At 43.7% G+C, this 12,886-nt stretch overlaps 2 protein-coding genes across 2 annotated transcripts; both read right to left on the bottom strand.

The window, feature by feature from the left end:
* Positions 1-2,525: 2,525 nt before the first annotated feature.
* LOC135593816 (probable glutathione S-transferase parA) lies at positions 2,526-3,836 on the bottom strand. Its single transcript, XM_065084111.1, has 2 exons — positions 3,477-3,836; positions 2,526-2,936 (listed from the first exon to the last, which is right to left on the bottom strand). Exons 1-2 carry the CDS (start codon positions 3,801-3,803, stop codon positions 2,592-2,594), a joined length of 672 nt encoding a protein of 223 aa, XP_064940183.1. The 5' UTR covers positions 3,804-3,836; the 3' UTR covers positions 2,526-2,591.
* A 773-nt stretch (positions 3,837-4,609) lies between these two features.
* Positions 4,610-5,838, bottom strand: LOC103999063 (glutathione S-transferase U19). The gene is made up of 2 exons (XM_009420712.3): positions 5,436-5,838; positions 4,610-5,080 (listed from the first exon to the last, which is right to left on the bottom strand). The coding sequence occupies exons 1-2, from the start codon at positions 5,763-5,765 to the stop codon at positions 4,736-4,738; spliced, it is 675 nt and encodes a 224-aa protein (XP_009418987.2). The 5' UTR covers positions 5,766-5,838; the 3' UTR covers positions 4,610-4,735.
* Between the last annotated feature and the right edge of the window lie 7,048 nt (positions 5,839-12,886).

Genomic DNA, 12,886 nt, shown 5'->3' with positions numbered 1-12,886 from the left:
TTACAGGGAGAATCAGCCTGGATGCATAAGTGGCGCCCCCGCTTCCCCCCCTTGCAAGGTTGTCGTCGATTGGGTGGTGGCAGTTGTAGCATAGAAAAGTAGAAGGGCAGTAGGGTTTTTGGGCCAAAAGACATAGCAGGTACATAGAAGCCATAGCGGGACCCATGAGGTCAAGACGAATTATCGTGATGCATAGTGATATACCGAGATGCCAACAGAACTGACAAGAACGAGATGGACGATCACAGGGCATGGAGATGCACTGCTGTACACATAGATCTTGATGTGAGTGATTAGGCCCACTGGCTCGGGCCTAATCACATTAGGCTGTGGTCCATAATCATCTGGTGTGATTGCTCATGTGAAGTATGATTGCTTATACACCTACTAGATATGTATATATATTTGCATGCGATGTAAATATACATTAAATATGTTTGTGCGTGACATGTCATATTAGGAGACCTAATCAAAATCCCCTCTCTCGAGTCATGCACCTCAGCCAAATAGTGCTCGAGTCATGCGCCTCGGCCAAACAATGCCCGAGTCATGCACCTCAGCCAAACAGTGCCCGAGTGGTGCACCTCGACCAAACAGTGCCCGAATCATGCACCTCGGTCAAACAGTGCTCAATTTGTGCACCTCAGCCAAATAATATCCGAGTTGTGCACCTCAGCTAAATAGTGCCAGAGTCCTGCACCTCGACCAAACAGTGCTCGAGTTATGCACCTCGGCCAAACTGTGCTCGAGTCATGCTCCTCGGCCAAACAGTGCCCGAGTCATGCGCCTCAACCAAACAATGCCCGAATAGTGCACCTCGACCAAGCAGCACTCGAGTGGTGCACCTCGGTCAAACAATGTCCGAGTTGTGCACCTCGGTCAAATAGTGTCTTTGTTGTGCACCTCGGCCAAACAATACTCAAGTCATGCACCTTGACCAAACAGTGTCCGAGTTGTGCACCATGGCCTAATAATATTTGTGTCATATCTTGGCCAATCTAATACTCGAGCTACACCTCGTGGCAAGTCCAATGTTTGAGTCACATCTTGGTTAGTCTAATGCCTAAGCCACTACTCGCGGCCGGTCCAAAGTTTGAGTCATGTCTCGGCCAATCCAATGTAAAGTTACATCCCGGATAATCCAATGCCCGAGTCACGCCTTGTGACTGGTCCAATGTCTGAGTCACGTCTCAGCCAGTCCAATGCTTGAGTCACGCCTCGCAGCCAGTCCAATATTTTAGTCACATCTCAGTCAGTCCTGCACCCGAGTAGTATTGCTCGGCTAGCCCAATCCCTAAGTTTTGTTGCTCCACTAGTCCAACTCTTGAATAGAAACTCTCGGTCAACTGACGATCGAACCATCAATCCCTGACAGTCAACCCAGCCAGCAAAAGGCACCAATCCATGCCTCAAGCCCCTCCACGAGGAACTCGGGGCATGCCTTTTGGGGGGGGGGGGTGGGGGGAGAGAGAATGATAGGGCATATTCCAGTGTCACCCCCGCAACAACAATCATCAGCCGCATCAATGCCAATATTGTGTATCAAGATTGATATGGTGCATTATATTGACATAATACATCAGACTCGGATGGTATGACCGTCTGTTCCCGCATCGTCTGGCGTCGTACAAGACAGTGCCGCATCATTAACAAAGTGATGTGCGTCGCTGATCTGTGTTGGTCGATTGACGCCCACACAGAAGGTACGAGTCAACCGGATCATTAACAAACCATGGCTCTCTTTTTGTCTTCGTCGCTCTCTTTTTGTCTGAGGAGTCACCTTCATCGCTCTCCTTTTGTCTCTCCGTATCTCTCTCTCTCTCGATGTCGATGTGGTCAGCGCCCTAAGGTGACCGCTACCAGCAGTAAGTTACCCATTGGTCTCGTGTTGGTCGCCCCTAGTAGGCGCGACTCGTTCTTCTAAGGAGACGAGGGGTTGCTTTCTGGGAACGAAACAAGAGAGTGGCACAAAATATAACTCTCTCGAGAGTGCGACGATCGCATGCGTCATAGCAATTCCTCGAGGCCGGCTTCTGCGCCGTCGATTGGGTGATCAACGACGACGATCTGTTCAACTGTTATCGTTTCAGTCCTTGCTTGGAGCACGATAAGAAGTTGGACGGTACGTTCTGACTGGGCTTTCGTCTTCTTTGAATGAAGTCGACAAAGGTTGGCCCGACTTTCCAAAGACAATGTCATACACACACTTGGGCATCATGCATTTTTATGATGTGACATCATGCACTGAAATAAATTGCCTTTTGTAGATAAAGTAAGGATAATGCAATTACACTTCCACGTTACTCGAGCCCCACTTGGATGTGAAGAGCATGTAAGCTAATGGTAGAACCCAAGTGATCTTTAATCTTTCTAAAGAAGCACAAGGCAGTAGAGAGAGAGAGAGAGAGAGAAAGAGTGAGATCTGCCTATTTTTTAATGAGATGAAGCTGCATGTCCCATATAACACCACCAAGAAAGATCCGATGTATTATTCAGAGAGGGCAACTGCAATGCCATCAGACACACGAAGCAGCTGCAGAAATGCAGGCAAACACCATGCAACACACAGTCACTACTACTACTATTGTAGACTACTCGACTCCGATTCTCTTCTTGAGGCGGTCCACGAACTCGTAGACCTTGTGGGGGTCGGACAGTGTCTTGGCCACGCTCTCCCGCTCCATGCACCGCTTGCCCCACGCCACCAGCTTGGGCGCTGCCTCCTCTATGCTGAAGCCGGCACAGGTCTCGTAGGTGTAGAACCAGGACACGAAGGGGACGAGCGCGATGTCGACGAAGCCGAAGGCGTCGCCGCCGAAGTACTTCTTGTCTCCCAGCTCGCCCTCCAGCAGCTTCAGGATCCCGATGAACTCCTCCTTGGCCGCCGCCTGTTCCTCGCCTTTGAGCTTACACAGCCTTGACCCGTATTCATTGAACTGATACGTGAAGAATAACGTTAAAGGGTGCTGAGAACAAACAGGTACTGCACAATTATTCTCACAAGACGAAAAGATGATCCATAATTTATTTCTCGATCAAAAAAAATAGATTATGCAGATTCCATCAAACGCGCAAAAATTAAACGTGGAGGACAAAAATATCCAGAAAATAAATAAATCTGGAAGTGGATTCTGACCATTAAAGAAGAATTAGAAGAAGGCATTCTCAACTGTTTGTTCTGTGCAACGGATGGCAACTCTTTTCCTAACAAAAAAAACAAAACTACCTCTTGGTTTGTTACCAACGCATTCTCAACTGTTTGTTCTGCGCGACGTTCTGTGCAACGGATGGCAACTCTCTTCCACACAAAAAAAAACAAAACTACCTCTTGGTCTGTTACCCGCCCGCCTACCTTCCTCCTCAATGCACAGTATGTCGCAAGGTCCAGGCTCGAATGCTTAGCAAAAAAATATGGCAATCTGAAGAGGAGAATAATAGTCGAACACATGGGAGGCATCGGCGTAAGGAGGACGCACCTTCTTGTCGACGAAGTCGGCCCAGAAGCGGGCCTGGGCGCGGGCGTAGGGGTCGGCGGGCAGCAGCGGTGCGCGGTGCGGCCATGCCTCGTCGATGTACTGGACGATTATGGGGGACTCGCACACGGGCTTGCCGTCGTGGATGAGGACGGGGATCCTCTTGTTCACGGGGTTGGACTTTAGCAGGAGCGGGCTCTTGTCCCTCAGGTTCTCCTCCCGGAACTCGTACTCCACTCCCTTCTCCGCCAGCGCGATCCGGCACCGCTGCCCGAACGTGTTCGTCAAGACGTCCAGCAGCACCACTCCCTTCGGCTCCACATCCGCCATTGCTCGATCTCGCTCACTCGAAAGCCCTTCTCTCCCCCGGCTAATTGGTGGCAACGTCGAGGGTGGATGTTACTGCGGCATTAAATAGCGAAGCACAGAAGATTACGATGTGGTCATCGCCCGCGAGGTAACCGCTTACGTAACCATCGACGCGATTTATTTCGCGCGTGTCGCTATGGAAGTATCGCGGCGAATTTATTATGATCACCTCACACACGTTTCTCGCTGTTGGAGCCAGATGGTGGGTCCCGCAAGTTTTTGGTCTTCGTTCAACGACTGGGTCGGTAGAAAACTAGGTAATGATCAAAATACTAGCTAAAAGTGTTGGTTTCTGGAGGATAACGAGTCATGGCTTGCGTCAGGTATCGAGGCCGTCATCTGCACCGTTGATCGAAATATCTAACGATTAGAACCATTTCGAAGGGACGTGGAGCGGCGCTGAACCGGTGGATTATCGGATCTGTTTCTCAGGTCCGAGTCCGCTTTTTTCTGGGCATGATTTTTCATTGAAGATATATATATATATATATATATATATATATATATATATATATATATATATATATATATATATATATACGTTTCAGATAAATAACATAAAATTTCATGATATTAAGAAGCCATTAAGAACTGGTGAATCAACTCCATTCCCCTTTAAATTTTAAATTCTTGCTTGGACATTAAGAAACCATTAAAAATTATTTTGACTTGTACACACAAACGGCACTTAAGGAAGAGAGAGAGAGAGAGAGAGAGAGAATATTGCCTATTTTCCAATGAGATGATGCTTTGTTGCATATGCCACATAACACCATCAAGAAAGTGATCTTATTCAAGAAGACAACAGAGATACATTGCCATCAGACACACAAAGGAGCTGCAACAAAGCACGCAAACACGATGCAACACACAATCACTAGTACTATTGTAGACTACTCGACTCCGAATCTCTTCTTGAGGACGCCCACGAACTCGAAGACCTTGTGGGGGTCGGACAGTGTCTTGGCCACGCTCTCCCGCTCCATGCACCGCTTGCCCCACGCCACCAGCTTGGGCGCTAACTCCTCTATGCTGAAGCCAGCGTAGGTCTCGTAGCTGTAGAACCAGCACACGAAGGGGACGAGCGCGATGTCGACGAAGCCGAAGGCGTCGCCGGCGAAGTACTTCTTGTCTCCCAGCTCGCCCTCCAGCAGCTTCAGGATCCCGGTAAACTCCTCCTTGGCCGCCGAATGTCCCTCACCCTTGAGCTTCCACAGCCTTGTCCCGCATTCATAGATCTGATACACGAAGTAAAACATTAAGGAGTGCTGAGAACAAATAGGTGCATATTAAAATATATATTATTGAGAAAAATAAATCATCGTAAACTTATCATGATTATTTTAATATTTTTAATAATGTATAATAATAATTTTAAATAATAAAAATTATGATAACATATTATTATGATTCTCTTAAAATAAAATAGATAAATATTTTATATTTATTATTAATTAAAAAATATATAACTATCATATTTTATAATCTCTTTATCTATATAAATATATTTCTTTCAAAAAAAAAAAACATTGTAATCCGTAGGGAAGAACAAGAGTCGAACACATGGGAGGCATCGGCATAAGGAGGACGCACCTTCTTGTCGATGAAGTCCGCCCAGAAGCGGGCATGGGCGCGGCCGTAGGGGTCGGCGGGCAGCAGCGGTGCGCGGTGGGGCCACGACTCGTCGATGTACTGGACGATTACGAGGGACTCGCACACGGGCTTGCCGTCGTGGATGAGGACGGGGACCTTCTTGTACACGGGGTTGGACTCGAGCAGGAGCGGGCTCTTGTCCCCCAGGAGGTTCTCCTCCCTGTACTCATACTCCACCCCCTTCTCCGCCAGCGCGATCCGGCACCGCTGCCCGAACGGGCTCACCCAGAAGTCCAGCAGCACCACCCCCTTCGTGTCTACCTCACCCATCGCTCGATCTCGCTCACTCAATTGCCCTTCTCTCACTATGCTAGTTGGTGGCAGCGTCGGGCGTGGACGTGTCTGGGCGCCCTATATAGAGACGCAAGGAAGCAGAAGATGACCATGTGGTCACCGCCAGTGAGCTGACGGCTAACGTAACCATCGACACTATTCTTTTCCTACGTGTCACATCGTAAGGATCGCCGTTAATTTATTTTTACTCACCCGTTTTCTCGCTGTCGGTGCCGGACGTTGGGTCCCACACACGTTTCGTCTTCGTTAATGTAATGACCGAGTGGGTAGATTGTCGGGCACGATACCAGAGGTGGAAAAAAGTATTGCTCTCCCGAGGATTCGGTCGACGGAAACGAGTCGTGATCAGCGTCGAGAATCGAGGCCGTCATCTCCGCTGTTGATCGGAAGATCAACGACTAGGATCATTTCGGAGGGAAGAGTTCAGCACCACGAAAATTAACGTTCCTTACCGGTGGAGAGAAGGGTGTGCTGAAGTCGACAAAGAATTGTCACTGCGTGAGAAGAGGAGTGTCATCTTTGTCCCCATATGTTTCTTGGAGTGACTGATCTCTTCGACTGATGCATAAGAACCTAAGAAGCCAGAAGCTAATACGTAGTATCAATGGCATGGCAGCAGAGGCCATTGTGCTGATAAAGGAAAAGAAAGTTAGATGTGAGTTGTTTTCACAAAAAAAAAAAAAAAAGAGAATATGCATACAACATTTCATTTCTATTCATTATCTTAATCACAAGGACACGCAGACATAAGATATACCAACTATGCAATAGTGCATTAACTAATAAAATATCTCAATAAAGATGATTTATAAATAATATATTTTATTAATTCTATGTAATGAAAAAAATAGATTTATAATTTTATTATAAGATTATTTCTTTTGGCATGCATGAACATTTGAAGAGACATTAAAAAATATAATAGTGTGTGAATGATGCCAATACAGAGAATAAAGATGAGAGGTATATGATGGTTTTTTTGGTTTATTCTCACTGTTTCCATTTTTTGAAAGATTTTCTTACACTTGTACATATCATAATTAAGTGCAAAAGGCATACGAAAGGGTTTGAAAGATAGAAAGAAATATATTATGCAAAAGGCATAATATATTTTTATACAATGAAAGAGAAAAAAAAAACTGATAATCTTCTGTATCATAATCGAAGAGAATGAAGTTTAGGATTGCTTATCTTATAAAATTTTTTTTATGTTTGTCTCATTTGTTATAACGAACGAGAAAAAAATCTTATATTTTTTTACTTTGAATCTTTGAAGATATAGACGGATAGACAATGACCTGGATCTTATATGATAACCATGTGTCAGTTGATGGTATATTCTCTATCATTAAATTTGAAAGTAATTTCAGTTTAAATTTTTAATATTTTTTCAATAATACTTCTTTATCATAGAAAGTGAAAAAAAAGGAGCAAAGATAAAGTACCTTTTGAAAGTAACACAAGTTTTTTTTAAAATTTTTCAAAAGAAAAAAAATCAACTTCAACTTCGACATTAAAAAATGATTATTTTTTTAACTTGAATCTTAGTCAAGCTTTGATCATCTGAGAGTGTCTTAGTAAACATCAGATGAAAAGTGAAAATTATCAAGAATATATTACTTCCTGAAGAGAATCAAATTCAATCATCTTAATTTATTTTTACATGTGTTCAAACCAGCTACTAAGAACTTAGCACAGCAAACTTGATCTCAAGCAGGCTGTTTGACTATTATGTGCCACCACAAAAGTAACTTACACACGCATGCACTGCGTTAGCAGCACCAGATTCAATGGGATCGATCATCATCATCAGCAGCAGCAGCGACAGCAGCACCAAATTTGACGAGGTATGAGATATATATTATTGTGGAGCGCATTGACGCACTACACAACATGCTGTGGCAAACACGTAGCATGGCTTGTCATGCGGCGGTGCGATCACGTACATCAGGTGGCATTGCTACGCTTTGCTATGTACAATTGGCTTTGTCTGGCTGCTACGGTAACTCTCTACTTGTCTTCTTTGCATCTGTCAGGCGGCTATCAGAATACTTAACAACAACGACAACAACAATAATAATAATATTATTATATTATTATTATGATCTGATATCAAGTCGTTTTTAGGTTAGCTTAACTTGGTTCGGAAAAAGCAACTTTAGCCGCATCTCACGTCCTGATCGCCTGAGGTATTATCGATCCGAGGCATTCTTTATGTATGATGTGGGATTAGAATATGATTAAAGAAACTAGAAATATAAAGATAAATTAGAAATATTTTTTGTTGATCCAATGTAGTCTTTTTTTTTAAATCAAACTTCGGATTGGAATGTCGAAGGAGAAATTAGAAAGAGACCGATCTTGTTAATCATATGCGTTTATTTTTATGTTGATTCTCCCTGGTTAACTTATAAATAGTGATAGGGATAATCCTGACACCTCTAACTTTTCTCGTGTAAGTAATACCTAAATAAAAACTCAAAACCACCTACTTCTTATGATCGTCAACACAAGGTCACATTGCCTACCCTAACTTCTTGAAATAGGCTCACAAGATTCACTCATCACAATTCTGTTGTTAGGAAAATAAACTTGACTTCGCATTAATAGTCAACGATATAACTTAACTTCACCAGCTTTCCCTTCCAGACGAATGATGAAGGGACCATGCCCTGCTTGACCCAAAAAATAAGGAAGCTAGACCAAAGGCGTCATCCCAACATTCCCTAGTTGCCACCCCTAGGAGCACACGTCAACAAGCCTGCCGCTCGCATGAAATATCTCTGCTATGCAAGATAAGGGGGGGTCTTAACGAAGACCCATCTGCTCCACTGGCATCCAAGTATAAAAGCCAAGCCTTAGGTCAAGACAGGACAAGCAAGCATAAAAGACCATTTACTTCCTTGATTACACTGTTGATGTTATTGCCTTCTACTCCCTTATCTTTCCTTAGTAAAACATTGAGGAGATCGAGTTAGGACACTCTCGGCATAGGCTTGTTGTGCAGGGTTGTTGGCGTCGCCCGGAAGCACGACCAAGAGGCTATCGAGTATAGGGGACTACGTACCTCTTAAACCAAGTTTCATCGCTCGAAGACTGAGTGACTCCGAGTGAATCGCTTCTTCCTGTGAATTGTTTCGTTCTGCTCATAACGCCTGTTCTCCACGTCAACCGAGAGAAATCAATGGAAGAAATTTGCACTTTCCACAGAGAACCATCTAGACCAACGATCTGTGTGTTAATCGATTAGAAAATATTCAAAACTATTAAGTTTCGCTGGCATGGTAGAGTCGTCAGTTCAGATCCATTATCGTTTTATAATGATGTGACTGATACATGTCGAGCTTTGGATCAAAATGAATATTTTCTATATCAAATAATAAGGCGTAGGGTATGAAGATTAAGGCCATCATGGTATTTTTAAATCAAATATGTGGTAAGAAAATAATATTTATGGTTGAGATTCAAATAAAATTTAAATTATTTGGATTCATATGTCACTTCATAAAGTGTCTATCCCAATCGATAGACGCCATACTCTTGACCGACCCAATCATTTCTTACTCTATCGAATCTAGTGCTTTTTAATTCTCACTCGAGACTAATCTTCACATTTCAATTATTTCTTGATCTATGATGTTTTGTTTCTTTTATTGGAAAGAACAAGTCAGTTCTTTCTTCCCATCATTTGTCACCATCCATATAATTATTTATGTGATCAGAGATCCACTTGTATATATATGTATATATATATATATGTATGTACATGTATACATACATATGTATATATACATGTGTATATATATGTATATATACATAGAGAGAGAGAGAGAGAGAGAGAGAGGGCAACACAACAGGGATTTCAACGTAGCAGGCAAACACGACGCAACACACAGTCACTATTACTATTGTAGACTACTCGACTCCATATATCTTCTTGGGGACGCCTACGAACATGTAGACCTTGTGGGGGTCGGACAGTGGCTTGGCCACGCTCTCGCGCTCCATGCACCGCTTGGCTCTAGCTCCTCTATGCTGAAGCCGGCGCAGGTCTCGTAGCTGTAGAACTAGGACACGAAGGGGACGAGTGCAATGTCGACGAAGCCGAAGGTGTCGCCGGCGAAGTACTTCTTGTCTCCCAGCTCGCCCTCCAGCAGTTTCAGGTTCCCGACGAACACCTCCTTGGCCGCCGCCTGTCCCTCACGCTTGAGCTTCCACAGCCTTGTCCCGCATTCATAGATCTGATACATAAAATAAAACATTAAAGAGTGCCGAGAATAAACGGGTGCATATTAAAATGGATAGTATTGAGAAAAATAAATTATGAAAAATTATCATAGTCATTTTAATATTTTAATAATATATTATAATAATTTTAAATTAAAAATTATGATAATATACTATATCAATCGTGATCTCCCCCATCGCTCGATCTCGCTCACTCAAATGCCCTTCTCTCACTTTGCTAGTCGGTGGCACCGTCGGGGATGCACGTGTATGGGGGCCCTAAATAGGGAAGCAAGGAAGCAGAAGATGACGATGCGGTCACCGCCAGTGAGGTGACGGCTTAGATGACGTCACCCGTCTTTCTCTCTGTCGGTGGCAGAGGGTGGGTCCCACAAGCGTTTCGCCTTCGTTAATCTAACGACCGGGTGGGTAGATTTGCGGTACGGCCACGAAGGTGGAATAAAGTATTGCTCTCCTGTGGATTCGGTCGAAGGAAACGAGTCATGGTTTGAGTCACGAATCGAGGCCGTCATCTGCACCGTTGATCGGACGATCAACGACTAGGGTCATTTCGGAGGGAAGAGTTCAGCACCAAGAAAATTAAGGTTCTTTTCCGGTGGAGAGAAGGTTGTGCTGAAGTGGACAAAGAATTGTCACCGCATGAGAAGAGGATTGTCATCTCTCTCCCCAAATGTTTCTTAGAGTGACAGATCTCTTCGACTGAGCAATATTCCAAGAACCGAAGAAGAAAGAAGCTCATACATAGGATCAATGGCATGGTAGCAGAGGCCAATGAAGTGAATCAAGTTCAATTATCTTATTTTTATTTTCACATGTGTTGAAACCAGCTACTAAGAACATAAAACAACAAACTTAATCTCAAGCAGGTTGTTTGGCTATTATGTGCCACCACGAAAGTAGCTTACACACCTACGTATGGCCACACACAACATGCACTTCGTGGCAGTGACAACAATCAATCAATACAATATTCTTCTTTTTATTTTATTTCTATCATAGTATCAGAGCTATCGTCGTGAAGGTCACTTCTAAACATCTCGAAGTAGACCCATCTCCCCGTTGGACTCTACCGAATCTCGGCTCCTTCTCCTATTGTCTCGTGGACCGCGACTCCATCTCAAAGTAGTGCAGCGTTTTCCACAGACGTCCTCCAGGATCGGTGTGTCGACCTCCTTCGAAGCTAAACAAGGGCCACCACGCCATGCCCTCTTCTCCTCCCTGTGCCAGCAGTATTCTTTATTGTCGCCCTTCCTCTGCCTCTTCCTGCAGAAGCAGAGCCGACGCAACATTGTAACTGTAGAACTATTGCACAGAGATTATAGCACTACTGCATAGAGGTATGCAGCTTTACACAATATTGATCATTATCAATATTGATCAACAACCCACAACCCATTTGTCATCATTTGCCACCAACACCTCTTCCTCCCTAATCATTGTCTCGCTACAGACTTCTAGTTGCTCCCACATATTGGTATATATCCTCCATATGTCCTCATCATCTATCTCTGATGCTCCCATTACTGTTCCTGTAGGGAACCATAGTATTTTCCCACATACAAGCCTTATCTCCATAAATGCAGTAACCCTCATTCCCTTCAAATTATTCAAAGGTGGCAACTACGCATCCTAGCGTGCTCAATTCTCTAATCTACTATTTGGTTATGATCTTCTAGGCTATGTCGATGGCTCTATTTGTTGTCCACTAGCAATGCTCAAATTCGGACCATAAATTATGGTTACGCCAAGATCATCTCATCCTTCAAACTATTCAAGCCTCGATCGCTAGATCCCTCGCTCCACTCATTTCTTCATGTGACACTGCTATCGAAGCTTGGTGCAAGTTGTAAACCACCCTAGCCAATCGTTCTCGCACTCGCATGCTTAGTCTCCTATCCGGTCTCATGACGATAAAATAAGAGGGAAGTACTGTTGCTGATTATTTACATAACATAAGGATTATCATCGATAACTTGGCCTTGATAGGCCATTCCCTCAGTGATGAAGAAGTTACTGTCCATATTCTCAACGGCCTAGGAGACAAATACAAGGAATTGGCAGTAGTAATACGCGCACGTGATTCTCCAGTGTCATTTGAAGGACTCTATGACAAGTTGACTGACTATGAGATATATCTCAAGCGTGAGGACAAGTTGCCAGGACCATCCATCATGGCTCAAGTCAGTCAGAAATCTAAGAAGAAGAGCACCTGGTACAACAAATCTATCAACAAAGGTTTGGCTAGCATGCCTACACTTGTGGGCTCCAAACAAACCTCCCCTCCTCAACATTTTAATTATAACCATCAAGGCGACTACTTCAATTATCATCAATCCTGGCGTCCTGATCACATAAATCAACAAAGAGTTATCTGCCAACTATGTGACAAAGTTGGCCACTCTGCAAAAGTCTGTAGAACTCGACCCAGACTTCCTCCTCTATCACATTGGCCTCATATAAATCTTACAGTTACTCCGACTACTAGTCATCAAAATTGGATTGTGGATTCTGGTGCATCTCATCACATCACCTCTGATTTACAAAACTTGTCCATCCACAATGACTATGGCGGAAACGAAGACATCATCATCGGTGACGATAACATACTCCCAATTACTCATATTGGTTCTACAATGCTTAATTCACATAGTACTTCATTTACGCTAGATGATGTTTTGTGTGCACCCCACATCAAACGAAACCTTATTTCTGTTTCTCAATTCAGCAAACAGAATCATACCTCAATTGAATTCTTTCCTAACTCCTTTCTTGTCAAGGATTTGAGCACGGTTGCACTCTTGGTCCGAGGCCAAAGTAAAGACAACATTTACGAGTGGCCATTAGTTTCA

The sequence above is a fragment of the Musa acuminata genome, chromosome BXJ1-9 (assembly GCF_036884655.1).
Source record: "Musa acuminata AAA Group cultivar baxijiao chromosome BXJ1-9, Cavendish_Baxijiao_AAA, whole genome shotgun sequence".
NCBI lineage: Eukaryota > Viridiplantae > Streptophyta > Magnoliopsida > Zingiberales > Musaceae > Musa > Musa acuminata.
This window is presented reverse-complemented; position numbering and strand designations above follow the sequence as displayed.